At 42.4% G+C, this 16,324-nt stretch overlaps 1 protein-coding gene across 1 annotated transcript; it reads left to right on the top strand.

Annotated features, from left to right (window-relative positions):
• The first annotated feature begins 1,991 nt into the window (after window positions 1–1,991).
• On the top strand, window positions 1,992–16,091 carry LOC148038501 (putative 12-oxophytodienoate reductase 11). Its single transcript, XM_087672825.1, has 5 exons — window positions 1,992–2,185; window positions 2,343–2,483; window positions 2,787–2,917; window positions 14,930–15,109; window positions 15,390–16,091. The coding sequence occupies exons 1-5, from the start codon at window positions 2,124–2,126 to the stop codon at window positions 15,998–16,000; spliced, it is 1,125 nt and encodes a 374-aa protein (XP_087528951.1). The 5' UTR covers window positions 1,992–2,123; the 3' UTR covers window positions 16,001–16,091.
• The last annotated feature ends 233 nt before the right edge of the window (window positions 16,092–16,324 follow it).

The following is a 16,324-nucleotide window of genomic DNA, read 5'->3' on the forward strand; positions in this document are numbered from 1 at the left end:
GACTTTCTTCTTCTTCTTCTCTCTCTCTCTCTCTCTCTCATTCATGTCTCTCCTCTCTTCTTTTTCTCTACCTCTCTCTTTCTCCTCTTTTTTCTTCCTCCTCCTTGCCTCCCTCCCTTTCTCTTCTATCTCTTCTCTTTTCACACCTCTTCTCTCTCTCTCTCTCTCCTTTGTCATTTTCTCTCTCTTGTCCTATTATTTGCTTTCTTTTCCTCTCTCTCTCTCTCTCATAGGACACACACAAGTCTTTTTGACTTGTGCTAGTCCATGTAGACCCAGTATATGTCATGTGGCCAAGTAACATTCATTGGAACACAATTTATTGCGGTACTCTTGCCAGTCAATGGAGTGGCTCTATTTTTAATGCTAGTATGTTTGATCAGTCTCCAAGGTAAGGCGACCTACCTTTCAAGTATTTGCTCCTTACTTTGCATAGAATACTCTCTCTCCATCGGAAGCCAAATTTCCTTGTTTCTCTCTCCTCTACGAAGCCAAAATGCATTGATTTGACTAGTGGTCCACTAGACCTACATGGGTGGCTCTTGGTGCTTCAAGTTGTTAACGAGTGTGCTCCAATTGGTGAAAAACTAGCAATCGTCGACCCTAAATCAACAACATGCGGCCGGCCACACATCGTCAATGCTGACTTGACTCCGTCAACGAACTTGCGCGTGCCTGGGAATACACGTGGTGTGGTTCGGTGCAAGTTGTGTAACTCTCTTTAATAATTAATAATAATTAATTAATAATTAATAATAATACGCAATGCATCATAGATTAACAAGATTCAAGATAAAGCTTAAGTGTCGATGTCACGACTCGTTAGCCGTTGCGCTACCTAAGAGGTGTGCCACACGCTAGCATAAAACTTGCCTGTGTTGATCCACATGTGCCACATATGTATAGCCACACCCAAGTATGCCTAAGGGTGGACCTGTATTGCAGTTTCGCGATGCAAAACCAATGTTCGGGGAAAAGGCGGGTTTGCTTCAACCAACCTAGAACTTGTTCACCTTGTGAAAAACCAATGTCAATTCTTTAGAAGAAGGAGATAAATTATCTTCAAAATTTTCAAAATATAGTTATATTTTTTAAATTTAGGCATAAAATATCCTCTTAATAGAGAATACTTCCTTCTCAAATGATGGTGAAAAGGATTTACTTCCTCTTCCCAACCCTAGTGCAAACCCATGTATTGCAGAAAGAAGAAGGTCGACACGCAATGGAAGAGAGAGAAACTTAATCGATTAGGAGGAGTAAAGTACTAATTGTACACATGTATAAGAGCACCTCCTCATGCAAGTAAACAAACTTCAATGATAGATTAGCTACTTTCTAGCAGTACATCCCCACTTAAGTGAAGGAAGTGGCGGCGGACCCTCCAACTGCAGATGTGAGAGAATGAATTGGACACAAAAAAGGAGGGGAGAGAAGTTTGCATCATATACACAACAACCATGTCATACTAACTTCCTCGAGTACATGCAATATCACCAAAACGTTATATCAATGACATCATTACAAGATACAGCCGAAGGCTATCCAACAGATTAGACTGTAGGTTGATTCAGGGCTCGAATAGAGTTAATCTTTTCCTTGATGTTATCACCCCCCCCTTTTTGTATTAACCTCTTGCACTTCACTAATATAATTTGATGCCCCCCCATTTGGAAAAAAAAAATGTTATATCAACTTGTGTGTAACTCGGCTCTAACTACTACTTCTAGTAAATCAAGTAGCTCTCATTGTAGTGCAACCAAGTCGACTCGTCAAAGCGGCGTGTCGATGCTCCTGCGTCACGCGCTGTTGAATTTCACCTAACCGACTCACCCAAGTCAATTGGACTCGAGCGTAGCTGGTTGGCTCTAGAAAGATGCTTGGAAGTGGGGGACCTTTTGGGTGGGCTGAAAGCACCACGTGGGACCTGAGATCTTACACCCCACTTAGAAGTCCGTACTACCGAGAAAAGGCTCCCGCCTTTACACTGCTGCACTGCTGAATGGGAGTTGCAACTGTGGATGTACATCCCACCACTAACAATAGAATTATAATGATATAATGATAATGATCAGAGAAGACCGGGGAGTCGGGACATGAGGAGAGTGCAGTAGACTCCAGGGGTTATGGAGGCCAGGCAGCCCTTGCTCACCCCTTACCGCATGCGACAGTTCCTTCTCTCTCACAGGTGACTTCTTCCTCTCAAGGCTGTTACCCTCCATGGCTGCTCTTTTTGCTTCGTAGCTCTACAATGCTTTAATTGTTTTGTGTCTTCTGTATTCATTTCTCTATTCGTCCCCTTTCTACTAATTATATGCTGTCGTGTTTGGAAAAATTGTTTACAGAGTGGTGCATGCTCCCCTCACCAGATGCAGGTCGTATGATTATGTTCCCCAGCCGCATGCCATTCTTTACTACTCACAACGAACTACTGAAGGAGGATTCCTCTTGTCCGAAGCAACCTGCATCTCCGAAAGTGCCAGGGGGTCAAGCTCTTAAAACCCCTTACACTGGATGCCTATAATCTCAATGATAATGATGATGAATTATGATATTACCTGCTTGAAGAGTAAAACACGAGGAGGACTTCATGTAACATGATACAGAAGTAAACACAAAGTGAGAGTATGCGTGATGATGCCACATATCATAGTCATGGTTGTTCTCAAAATTTATTTCATGTGACATCCATATAAGCGTTTCACTTTTCACCGATCATTACAAATACTTTTGGGTGAAGTATGCTGGAGATGGTTTTTCCTGGATTCTCTGAAGTTTTCATTGCACAGGTACCCCCACACACCAGGAATTTGGAGCAAAGAACAGGTCAAAGCTTGGAAACCTATCGTGCAGGCTGTTCATGATAAAGGAGGAATCTTTTTCCTCCAACTATGGCATGTTGGCAGAGTTTCCTGTTCTGGTAATTCAAACCCCTCCTCCTCACATACTTTCAGTGACTGACATGGTGTGATGCATTTACACAGACATTTGCCATTTTAGTGGTAATGCAAGGTTTTCAGTTCCTACCAGCTTATCAATTGCTGAATATGAAGCTATTCTTTTGTTGAGAACTAAAAAGTGATATTTCTGATAATGCCTGTGAAGACCGAGCTGTAAGAAAAGACACATGGTAATTTCTGTTGGCATTGGGATGCTCTGAGAGAGGGTTGTGTTGTGTCTCAAGATGTTTTGTTTCCCTTTGGACAAGGGGTATGAGCTGGAAGTTCTGTAGGAAACCTCGTCATATTGTGACAAGTAGCGTGATCAACCTAATAATTCCAAGCCAACCTATCCTCAGTGACATACTGTGATTTTGGCTTATCAGGGAAAACTATTCTCTTTCACTCTGACACTCGCTCTCAGCTGTTTGTTTTCTCTGCACCATGTTCATCAATTTCAATATCATTTTGCTTGTTTGCTTACAGCTATCTTCTTATGTTGGAAGCTATAGCTTTGTTCTTGTCTGATTTTGTAGCTTCCCAACCCTTTATTCGACTGCTGCAGCCCTTGTTCGAGCATTTCCAGCTGCTGGCCTGATCATTAGGACCTGGTGGACTACTATATTTTCATCCCTACAGGCTACCTTGCTGCTATTCATTGTTTGGAGCACTGATTTGGAGGACAAAGCTTTATTTACTAACCTTTCTTTTAGGGATCATTCATAGAGGTTGAGCTCTTCTTTGTCTCATATTCCCCTTTGTAAGGTACATCCTAGTTGGAGCACTCTATTGATGGGACTGATCACCTCTTAGTTGAGGAAAGACTATCCACTCAAGACACATCTGAAGTTTTAAACTTTTCACAATCAAGCCTGGATGCTAGGTTTGTACATCACTAGACACACAAAGGTGTACCACTTTGCACCTTGGTGCTTCTTCACCAAGAATGCCACTAGCGGACTATGGACTTTTCCTATATCTGCAAGTGCATCACTTTCCTGTGGTCTTGTTGTTCAAAAATGAAATGTATTGAAATCATGTGCTAGTATAGCCATGATATGTATAGTGCCAATAGAGTCTTGGGGTGGGCTACCCTTGGCCTTTAAATGATGCTCGTCAAAACTTTTGGTAGTGCTAACAATACTTATTTTTCTTGGCGATATTTTGCCAACTTGGTTTCAAACTTGGAGGGGAGTTACTTTGCTTCTCACTATCCAACAAGCTCTTATTGTTCTTTTCACCACCTTGCTTCCCTTTTGTGCTTGAGTTCAAGGTCCCCTTTGAATATAGTAGATGGGATTTTTTTGTAAACAAGATTAAACAACCTTGTAAAATGCAATAGTTGACACTCAAATTTATATAAGGTGGGCAATGGAGGTTGCAGGATAACTTGCTACATAAAATTTGAAATATTTAGTTGGTAGGTTATTCATAGACACAATGACTTCATCGTCATTCAACTTGGTGGGCCAGTTGTGGAATATTTAGCGAAGTAGACTGTGAGAGCGTGCAATGGAAGAAGGAATACAGAGAGAGTGCAATAAAAGAAGAAGAAAATCTGCACTGAACTAGTAAAGAATGCTGAATACAAAAGGATCGATCAATCTCCACACGCGGAAGGCCAAGGAAGAAATGGATCCTAGAGTGGCAAGAGGAATGCCAATGTCGATGAAGCTTGTCGATGAAGAAGCTTCTCACAATCTTAGGAAACCCCATCTAAAACACTAGGGGCTAGGGAATCTATAGCCGCATCACTAAGATCGTCTCCTCTAAAAAGGATGGGGGGTACGAGGAAACCATTCGAGGAGAGGGTGGGGGATGGAAAGAAATCTGTGGAATAGATGGTGCACAATCGGGAATAAGTATAGTATAGAAAGCTACCTTGGAGGCATAGTATGGGGGAATTTCAGAAACAGGAAAAATCGGAGTTTCAGAGTATCGGCCAAATTTTGAAAACGGGGAAATAACGTTTTGGATTGTACACTAAAATAAATACGGTATTATGTGGGCATGTACTATGTAAACATATCAATGCCTATAACAACATGTATCCAAATTTCATACAAAACTTTGAGTCTTCATGTCATATGATTGAAATCATGAGTCATTACATGTGTCATGTTACGACTCATGAGTAAACTTTGAAGATTGAGTAGTCAAGACTCAAGACTGAGGACTCAATGGTTGAAACTTAAGATAGCTTTACACAATTAGGACTCAATTTTCAAAACTTAAGAGAATAAAATGAATTAGAATTTATGACTCATGAATAATCTATGACCTAAAGAGCAGTGAACACTGAAGATTGACATCAAGGACAATGGAACAAGAATCAATATGTATAGTAAGTGAAATCAAGATACAATGATACATGTAACTATGTCATTTGAATAATCTGTCAAAACTCCAAAGTCCAGTGAGGCTATAAGTATCAATATCAATGAACAATTGGCAACTATAGTCTGGAATCTGGACTTTGCATTGCTAAACTGACTTCTATATATCACAACTCACAAGTCATGACTCATGACTCATCCAAACTCTGAGGATCTATGCACCATCTCCTCGTTCAACTTCGAGGACCCTGATCGAGAAGTTGATGAAGCAGCCTCAGCCTCAGTCTCAGACTCGGACTCATACTCTATTTGGGATGCATGACCACGTGTAGCGCTCACTCTAACCCTCCTCCATGCACGAGTCTTATGCATCTGTGCCGATAGCTCCTCATAGAGTATGGAGTAGATATCCCGCTCCTCCTGTGGTATTTGCGGGATGTCACGCACCTTCCCTATATCAATCTTGTCAACATCCACCTGTAAAGGTGAATGAGATAAAGATATATCATATGAAAGAAGATTCAACATGTTCAACATATCATAATTTACAATCCAACTTCCAAGCAAATTAGCAATGCCAAGTGTCAAGGACTCAAGGTTAAAGAGTTAATTATACATAATATCAATCATTACCAATTTACTTGTGAAGAGTAGTCCTCTCAAGAAGTTGGAGATTGCAATGGCAAAACTCTAAACGCTCCAGCTGAGCAGTTGTGAGCTTGTTTTTCTTTTTGGTGTGGAACAGGGTCCATGTGCTCCAATTCCTCTCAGCAAGCCCTGAACTACAATCTTGTGAGAGGATCCCGAATGGCAATGCATTTCTATTCATATTTAAAAGATTGAGGTTAAGTAATTGGCAATTGCTAATGTGCAAGCCGCAAAATCAACATTTGAGTAGGCAATAGATTATAGAACCTGTTACCTAGGTTGCACAATGCATTAGATAATCAAGATTCAAAATATAAAAGTCACTAGTCACATACCAAAGTAGGAGCACAATTGTCGTATTTCTCCCACCAAGAGACAAACTGAAGCTATGTCTCTCGAAGCCTAGCTGTGGGTCGGCTAAAATGAAGAGAATGATTGTGGAATGCCAGTAGATCATCCATTATCAAAGTAGGAGCACAATTGTTGTATCTCTCCCACCAAGAGACAGACTGAAGCTATGTCTCTCGAAGCCTAGCTGTGGGTTGGCCAAAATGAAGAGAATGATTACGAAATGCCAGTAAGTCATCCTTTACTCTTCTCATCATATTTATATCCTCCTCTGTAAGGTGGTTCATGTACTCCATGAAGTCCTCTAAGTCCTTGCTAGTGTATTGCTCCTCGTTGCACCAAAGGGGATGCAAGATATATGTGACAACATGGATTGGTTTATGGAACCAACCCCATTGTGCATTCCATACAATACGAATCTCACTAACCCTTCAGAGTAAAGAATGATGGATCATAGATAAAATAAGTTAAAAACTTAGAAGTTAGAATAATGATCAATCATCAAGGAGTTGTTAATACCAAATAATTACATGTGTAAAAGTTAAACAAAAACTTTCTTGTCTTGGGGTAAAAAGCTGTTGCGAAGCAAGGCCTCGTCAATTTTATCCATATATTGATATAGAAGCCCCAAAGTACTTCCCTCCATATCAATGATGTGCAATATAATGTAAATAGGAGTGAGACTTTTCACTAATGCCTTTGCCTCAATCCACCAACTCTCATTTAAAATATTGTGTCTTAAAGCAAGAGCCTTTGGAGAGACTCTCTCACTCCATGTAAGCCATTCCTGGCATGCAATGGTCTGTATCAAATTTGAATGGACCCGTATCAACCTCTCAAATACAATAAGCATATAAGCAAATCTAGTGCTAGAGAGCTTCAATAGCTCAAGTGTGCTATTGGCTTGAAACATGCTTGTGACGGATGGCCTTTTCTTCACAAATTTTACCATGCTTGTTACCGTCTTGAAAATGTGATCCACCCAAGATATTTGCCCAACATCTTTAATAAGTAAGTCAAGGCAATGGGATGCACATGGAGTCCATACTATACTGGGAAACTCCTCCTCAAGCATACATCCCATAGACACTAGACACACAATTGCTTTCATTATTTGTCATTACCTGCACCACATTTTGGACTCCTACGTCCATGATGACTTGTCGCATGTGCTTCCAAATGAAAGCTCCTGTGATGGTAAGACCTGATGTAGAGGCATCGATGGCCTTAATGAATATGGTGCCTTTACATGAAGATACCAAAACATTTTAAGCATTCCTTCGGCGCATATGGTGCATATTTGACCATCCATTGCATAATATTGTGCATCCATATGTCACCCATGTCTCCTTCAAGGACTCCAATTGAGCCGGTATGGATGCTTTCTCCTTTCAAAGCTTCCGTGTGTGTAATGCATTTGCGGATGGGTCTTGCTATTTACACCCTATGCGGCTTATTGTCCTGATTGTCTTTTTCCATTGATGTGTAGTGGCCACATTGAAAGGGATAGCACACTGAATAAATAAGCGTGTGAGTTTCCTAGTTGTCTCCACAAGTACTTGCCTTTGAAGTCCTGCATGGACACTTGCACCATGCAAGGAGTCCTTTTGTCCACCACCACTAGAAGATGGCAATGAGGTCCTGTTTGCAGTTGGACCTGATACAAATATAGATGCGCTTATTTTTGATGGGCCATTGGCACCTCCAATTTGGCTAGCGCTACTAGGCCCTCTAGACCCACTAGCCTCTCCTTGCTCCACATGTGCTTCATTAGCTCGATATGGTGTTGGATGAGAGCATTTATCCTCTTTTAACTCAATACCTATACGCTTTCGACGCCAAAGATGGAGACTTACCGTTTCTTCTGCCGGCACATTTGTGCAAGGCCCGATATCTTTGTTGGGAATGCATGCCAAGTGGTCTTTCACATGCGTTACACTCCTCGATTTCTCCAATCCATAATAGTTGCAGTGCCACTTCTTTGATTCGCTAGAGTCCTCGTATCCCTTGATTGGAGTGAGGTGGCTCTAATATGGATCCGGTGCCATGATATGATGATTAGCCTTTAGGTAATGGATTATGGGAAGAAGAAGAAGAAAAAGAAGAAGAGGAAGAGGAAGAGGAAGGTAATGGATTATGGGAAGAAGAAGAGGAGGAGGAGGAGGCGGGAGTTGGAGGAGGAGGACTCGTCACTTAGGAGGCGGGAGCTGGAGTGATTTGTGAACGCATTGATTGGACCCAAATGACGAATTTGTGTGTTGGATAACTAGCACCGAAACGGGCTGCAAGATTATGAAACGACGGTTTGCTATTTCCATTCTGGCTCGAAACGGCCGGTTCGTTAAGGAGTTGCTGAAATGACGTTTCGGGATACTATGCTTGGAGGACCGTGGATAAGAGAAGGGGAATGGAGCTCGTAAAGCTTACTCTCCTACCAATATGTTGTGATAACAGCCCTTGTAGAATAATCCTCAATACAAATGGCCTACTCGGTGAAGACAACATCCCAACACTCGTCATTGTACCTAAAATCATGCATACTCTCTGCTTTGCTCTCTTCCACTCTCTCTGTCTCTTCGTGTCTAAGGAACTCCTATTGTCTCGATCTTCGTGCCTATTCCGGTCACTACAAACTGGTATCAGAACTGTAGTTGAGGCGTTTTGTACTTTTTGGAGTTTGTGTAGGTAGATCGCGTCTTTGTTAGGTGACAGTTCCAAGGGAGATATTGGAAGTTTTTGCCCTTCCCATTGCTGCACGATCGTGACCACGGGTAGCTCTAGCTTGGCCACCGAATTTTCCTTGATGGCGATCTCCACCAAGTTTGAGACATTTCCTTTTGAAGTGCCTAGGTTCATTGCAGTGAAAACATCGTAGGATTTGGTCACTTCTTTGATTGGGGACAAAGTCACTAATTGCATTTTCCCTCTGCTTCTTCCATTGGTCTTGACTTTTTGCAGATAAACCTTATGTTTGCTTCTTGCAAACACCTCAAAAATTACAGATTCACAATCTGTAACCTACACACCCACTTTCGGTCAATACAACCGAAATCACAGTGTACCCTGAAACTGTTGTCCTCAACCTTGCGGCTCTAAAACGGGGCCTGAAACGACCTCAGCCGCCCAAAATAACTACGGGAGAGTCCTAAAGGGATAATCTGCACAATATACAGTGATCTGCTCGCACACCAAATCTCACAGCAATCTGAGATTTTTGCTCGACCTTGCTTCTAGTGCCTCCACAGGCACTATCCAAGTTTGAAATTGTTGTGGTCGCTTCTCTTGTCCTCGAATTTTGTCTTCAGTGTCATGGGCCAAGGAAATTGCATCTTCGAGAGTCGTTGGCTTGAACATGTTGACTTCCGTATAAAAATGTCCAAGTAAGCCAGACATAAACTTGCGTTTATGGGTTGCCTCAGGTACATCTTCAAGCATTCGTAGTTGCAATAGAGCATTCCAAAAACGCTCTGTATATTGTAAAATAGGCTCTCGATCCCTTTGTTGCAGAAGGATCCCATTGTTTGATTGCTTTTTTCCGGAATTGGGGTGGAAGGAAATTTTGCAAAAATTTCTTTTGGAAAGTCTCCCAAGTAGTAGGACAATCAATACTCTTGCGGACAACAGTCCACCATAGGGATGCTCGGTCCACCAGATGATTAGTGACACACTTAATTTTGTCTTTCTCAGCTTACTGTTCTTCATGGAAATAATCATCAAATGGACTAATAAAAGCAAGTACAATCTTTCCATCGCGTGGCCCATTGAAAGTACAAAATTTGAAATTTCTTTTACTTATCTTTGTTTCTTTCCGAATAGATTGCGCTTCAAGTATTGCATCGATCGTACGTCATTGCGGTCCATCTTGGTCGGCAGTAGATCATTGCAGATTGGCCAATTGAGCTTGCAAGGTTTGACGTGTTTTTCGTTCCTCTTGAAGTTGCATCATAATCAAATCCAGTTTTTGCTCCATCGTTGGTTCGGGTAGGTCACCTTCAGCCATAAAATCTTCCATGGTTTGATCAGATATCCTGCAAAATTTCAAAAGACCTCACACACTCGAAATCTTGGAATCGGATTGGAATCCAGTGCAAAGGATTATACGATATTCCTCTAGTCAAAGATGACCTCTCTCTTAACGATTACCTTGTTTGTCCGAGGATTGAATAAACAGTAGGCTTTCACTTTGGAGAAATATGTGACAAAGATAAGGAGATCAGATCGGTAAGTGAGCTCTCCTATTTTATTATCAAGTGTGTGTGTGTATGCATGACACCTGAAGACTCTGAAGTGAGATATGACAGGCCGAGAGTCAAAGAATGCCTTGTACTATGTCTTTTGAGAAAGAGCCATAGTCGATCACTTGTTGAGGATGTACATCGTAGTGTTAGCAATCTCAACCCAAAGGTGCTCAGGGAGCTCTGCTGCGAATAGCATAGAGCGTGCCATTTTCATGACTGTCCGGTTCCTACGCTCTACGATTCCATTCTAAGAGGGAGAGTTGGTAGAGGTGAGCTGGCAAGAGATGCCATGCCGCTGTAGAAACTCGGAAAAATTGTGGGAGATGAACTCACCATTGCTATCACTCCTCATGCAACCAACACGATGACCCGTCTGGTTATGAACTAGCAATATCCAAGTAGAGAAATATGTGAAAGCATCAGACTTATGCTTGAGGAAGTACATCCACATGTATCTCGAATGATTATCAACTATAAAATGAAGTATATTGTGCTGTTCAAGGCGGCAGTGAATGTGGGCCCACAAAGATCAACGCAAATCAATCTAAGAGACGTTTCAGCTCTATATATAGACTGCTGAGGGAAATGGGGTACGATGTTACTTCCCGAGCTGACATGCTTTATAGACATCTCGAGCTAGCTTCAGGCGAGGAAGGCCCTTAACCATCTCATGGCGAGACAACTCATAAAGAGATTCATAGCCAAGATGTCCATGCCCTAGGCGGAAATCCAAAGATGCTCATTGTTCGTAGGCTTCCGAGATGTAGCTAATGCTTGGAAGCTATGGAACACGGAGACCTTGGTTGTCAGCTCGATAAGAAAATGGATCATGTGGTATTGGCCATTAGGCTGTGCCTCACCGCAAGCAATCACTAAAACCAATCTAAGAGTCAAGGACCTCGACTATGGTTGCTGTAAAAAAAATTGCTCACACGAACTGGCAAAGCTGCTGAATAGATAACAAGTTTATTCCAAGTTGAGGGACATGGTATATATTGTCCAACGAAGCCAAATCCGGACCCTTGTCAGTGGGAAAATTGAGGCAACCTTGAGCTTGGATCTTGATCGAGGAGTTGTTTCCTACGTGGACCCGCTCGGCTACACGGGCTCGGGTATGAAAGATGTCCTCTATAGGAGTCATACGATGTGTAGCTCCACTCTCCACAATCCAAATAGGTGTTGATGTGCTCAGCTGTGACGAGTGGGCCTTCGCAATAACCTTGTTGGGAGAGGCAAGTGACGAATGTGGATGAGACTCGTATTGAATGTCTCTACGGAGACGATGTGTTCCTTTGCAAACGAGTCAAAGCTCTCTGGAGTTGAAAACGTCCTCGATTGAGATGGCTGACCGATTGCAGCGTGAGTCTAAGCTTTCCACTGCCCCTTGCTATCACCTTGCCTCCCCTGAGGGGGGTTGCCCAACCGAGGGGTAGAGGTCTGTGACTTGGGTTTTGGTGCCGTGCCCTCGCCTTTGATCGACACTCGTCATCAAAATGGCCAGCCTCTTGACAATGTTGCCAATACCTATTCTTCTTAAGCACATTCTACCACTCGGGTTTGAGTTGAGACTGAAGTTTTCTTGTGATTTCCTTGCTTGATTTTGATTTTGATTTTGAGTTTGATTTGAAGTTTGATTTTGTTTACCCTTCCGTTGTTGCCCTTTTGAGAATGAGCAACAAGACCCCCTCTGAGGGTTTGTTCATATGAAACTAATCGAACAGTCGTGCTTGATTTTGATTTTGAGTTGGAGTTTGATTTTATTTACCCTTCCCTTGTTGCCCCTTCTAAGAATGAGCAACAAGAGCCCCCTCTAAAGGTCTATTCACATGAAACTAATCTAACAGTCGTGCATAACACAATAGTTGACACTCAAATTCATAGAATATGGGTAAATTGGAAAAAGAATCTGCTTGCTGCACAAAATTGAAGTATTTACATTGCAGCTTGTTAAGAAACAATGTGACTTGATCGTCAAAGGACTTAGGAGTCTTTGTAGTGGAGAATTCAGCAAGGAGGCACCGATACTCAGCCAACTTAACTTTCAAGTCATCCTGGTCAGAGATTTTGAAGTTTTGAAGCTCATGGTCAAGACTTATTCGATAGGTCCTATCGTGAGCCGCATAGTGGTCAGTCAAGTGTGTATCGCTTTGACACTAAGTCAAAAGGCTGAAGCTAAGAATGAAACTCAAACAATAAGCCTTGCATCAGCTCGACAATAGTGGAGGCATTCCTAGCCTTCCATGGGCAGACGATCTCGTATGAAACAAGTGCAGGAGCCAGTTTGGGTTCAAACCCCTACACAAGGTCTCATAGGTTTTGTGAGTCAAGGACATAAAGTTTGACCCGTTAAAACGAGTCTTGTCATTGAATGCATGCTTGGCGGAAGATGAGGTGGAACCGTGAGGTGTCGGGAATGTGGGGTAATGGATGTGGAGGATAAGATGGGGGTGGTGGTGTCTGATAAGGAGGAGGGGGCAAGGTGGGTAGGCAGAAATAGGCTGTGTTTAATGAGTGTCGATTGATGGAGAGGGTGCAGATGGAGATGGAGGCTCTAGGCGACACGTAAGCCCTGTCCAAATGATGGATGGGACCAATCGATCCACACTTGGGAGAGACTGGGGGAAATGCCCAAGCTGCAATGATCTCGAAAGTGTGTAAGGAAAAGATGGAACACCATCCGGCCGAGAAAGAGATGAGGTCCTAATGGCTGTGCGTTGAAGATTCCCTTGGTGTGGTGAATGAAAATACATGTGATCCTACATGAGATGTAACATGTGGTCCACATAATGGAGACTGAAAGGATGTGGTAGTGGAATAACAGGGTGGGATGGGAGGGAGATTAAATGGATTTGTGATAGGTGTAGATGTGGGCAATAATATGGGTTTCTTTTGTCCATTAAATGCACTAAAATTGAAATGATGATGATGAAGATGCATCTACTTCATTTTGACCTTTGAAAAAACAAAATTGTTTGAAGGAAAAGAATGGGAAGGAATACTCACAAACAAGGAATCCCCTAATGAATGAAGAAATGGTCACTGTAAGGAGGAGGCAAACCACAATCCCCTAATGAATGAAGAGAATAGGAAATGCCCTTTTACAAAGACGATGATGATCATGCAATAGTCAGTAACCTTTGGAATAGACAGCACGCCAAAATGCAAATGTAGCTAAGGTGGCAATTGCAGTAGCTGATACAATAGTCTTCCAGATGAATGATAGCAAAAGTTGAAAACACAGGCAGGGAAATGCTCTCTGATTGGGCAGCAGCTAGGAAACATGGGCAGTATGCCCATCTGAGCTGGTGACAGCTCGGGGCAGCTCCAAGGTAGGTAGCAGCAGCTCTAGTTGGGCAGCATCTACCAGATGCTAGAAGAAGAGAAACAAAATTTGGTGAACAGGGACATTGATGGGGGGAATGATCTGAAAGCGAGAGAGTGTGGATGCCCACAAAATGCCCTTTTATAGAGGATTTTCGGGCATTTGTCCTACTATGCCAAATAAAATATTTTAACGTCCACAAAGCTTCTGGGGCTGAATTAAGGACAAAAATCAGACATAAATGCCCAACAATTAATTGTTAATTCTAGCCTTGAATTTGGTGGCTTGACACCTCCCCTCAGGCCCAAAAAGCTGCCCAAGATGGAAAGAGAGTCATGCTCCACCAGTTAATTAGCTTAAATGATATTAGGCTATAAATACACAGCAGGAACCCCATCAAAGATACTTATGTGGCAAGGGAGTGAAGATCATCAGTAGCTGAGATGGAAGCAAAATGCAGTCCACCACAGCTATCCAAGAGAGGAAGACTGAAAGAGAAGCTACTTGTTGTCCAAGAAGGGAGAGATTCCACTAGAGAGAAAACCTTTGAGAAAAAACATTAGCCCAGGCAATAGCGGAATCACATGTTGACATTAGGGAGGAAACCTATGGAGCAAAACAGTATCCAAGGCAATAGCTGAAGGTGTCCAAAAATGCAGTCCACCCCAGCTGTCCTGAAGCAGTCTTCTCTCTCTCTCTCTCTCTCTCTCTCTCTCAGAGCTCACACACACACACACACTCTCTCTCTCTCTCTCTCTCTCTCTCAGAGCTCACACACACACACACACACTCTCTCTCTCTCTCTCTCTCTCTCTCTCTCTCTCTCTCTCTCTCTCATGTTTACCCGATGATGCTGGATTTTTAACTGTTTTAGAAAGTTGCTCTTGACCTCACATGTTATTATTTGGGTGGCAATTTGGAGAAAAGAGAATGTTTTTGTGTAGTCCCAACCAATTACTTTTCAAGAGATAAAACTGGTGTTTTTACATCTCCTTTTTGTAAATAATTGTGTGTTTGAAACAAAGCTTGTGTGTTCTTGATAGTTTTCCAATGCTCTAATGTCTTCATGAATAACTAAACTTCTGCTTTGCTTTGTGTTAGCTTATCAGCCTAATGGGCAGCCTCCTGTGTCTTCATCCAACAAAAAGATAATTGGAAAGTTACCCCTTCCATCCAATAAAGGATACACCGAATATTCGACACCTCGTGCTCTGAGAACAGAAGAGATTTCAGACGTGGTTGCAGATTTCAAGAATGCAGCAAGGAATGCAATTGAAGCTGGTAATTTTGATGTTGGCATTGTTATCTCAACTCATGACACAAACCCAAACTTGGCTATCTCCAAAGATGCAGCTACCCCTGACTCCTCAATGCAGCTACCTGTGACTCCTGCATATCTCTAAGGATGCACCTATCTACGACTCCTCAATGTGGCTGTCCTCGGTCTAACAATGTGCTGGTTTGTGTCGGACTTGTGTGAGCATGGATGCAGTTTGGGGCTGGGACCTGCAATTGTGATACGCAGTACAAGTTCTCGTGTTGACTTTATCGTATATTGCAGGTTTTGATGGAGTAGAGATACACGGTGCGCATGGTTATTTGCTGGATCAGTTCATGAAAGATGGTGTCAATGACCGTTGTGACAAATATGGGGGCTCTCTTGAAAACCGCTGCAGGTTTACTTTAGAGGTAGTAGAAAGTGTGGTACAAGAAGTGGGTGCAGATCGCGTCGGAATCCGTCTCTCTCCATTTACAGATTATGCTCAAACGCAGGACTCAGACCCTGAAGCACTGGGATTGTACATGGCTAAAGCCTTGAATCAATATAACATACTGTATGCTCATTATGTGGAACCAAGGATGCAAAACTCTCCAGATCTTACACGTGGAGAAAGTCTGGAGCCCATGAGAGAAGCTTTCAAGGGGACTTTCATTGTGGCAGGTGGGTATGATCGGGAAGAGGGCAATGTGGCCATTGAGTCAGGAAAAGCAGACCTGGTAACTTATGGCCGATGGTTCCTGGCAAACCCAGACCTCCCCAGGCGGTTTGCCTTAAAAGCACCCCTCAACATGTATGACCGTCCAACCTTCTACACTCATGATCCTGTTGTGGGGTATACTGATTATCCTTTTCTTGAAGCGACTCAACAAGTTCAAAACTCCTCCCTGTAAGAAAGGTGTGCATCTGAAATGGGCTTAACATTGTTGTAACAAAATTGATCCGAATAATTGAATAAGGAGCTTTGAAAGCTCCTGGACTCCATGCTAATATTCAATCTAAGGCCAAGCTGAAGATTCTGTGCTGGGCTATGGAGATGAGTGTGAAGAAACTCAACAAGTAATATTGCCAATAGGTGCTCATTTACAGCTTCAAAAAATCACATTCATAATTAACAAAAAGATCAGATTTCATGATAACTACAAAGTAAAGAGTAAATGGGTTTGAGCAGTTATGTGCTTCTTTCGGGGCTTGAGCCAATCAAGGTACTTCCAGAA

The sequence above is a fragment of the Lygodium microphyllum genome, chromosome 3 (genome assembly GCF_053477565.2).
Source record: "Lygodium microphyllum isolate KBCC chromosome 3, Lygodium_microphyllum_v1.1.10, whole genome shotgun sequence".
NCBI classification, from domain to species: Eukaryota; Viridiplantae; Streptophyta; class Polypodiopsida; order Schizaeales; family Lygodiaceae; genus Lygodium; species Lygodium microphyllum.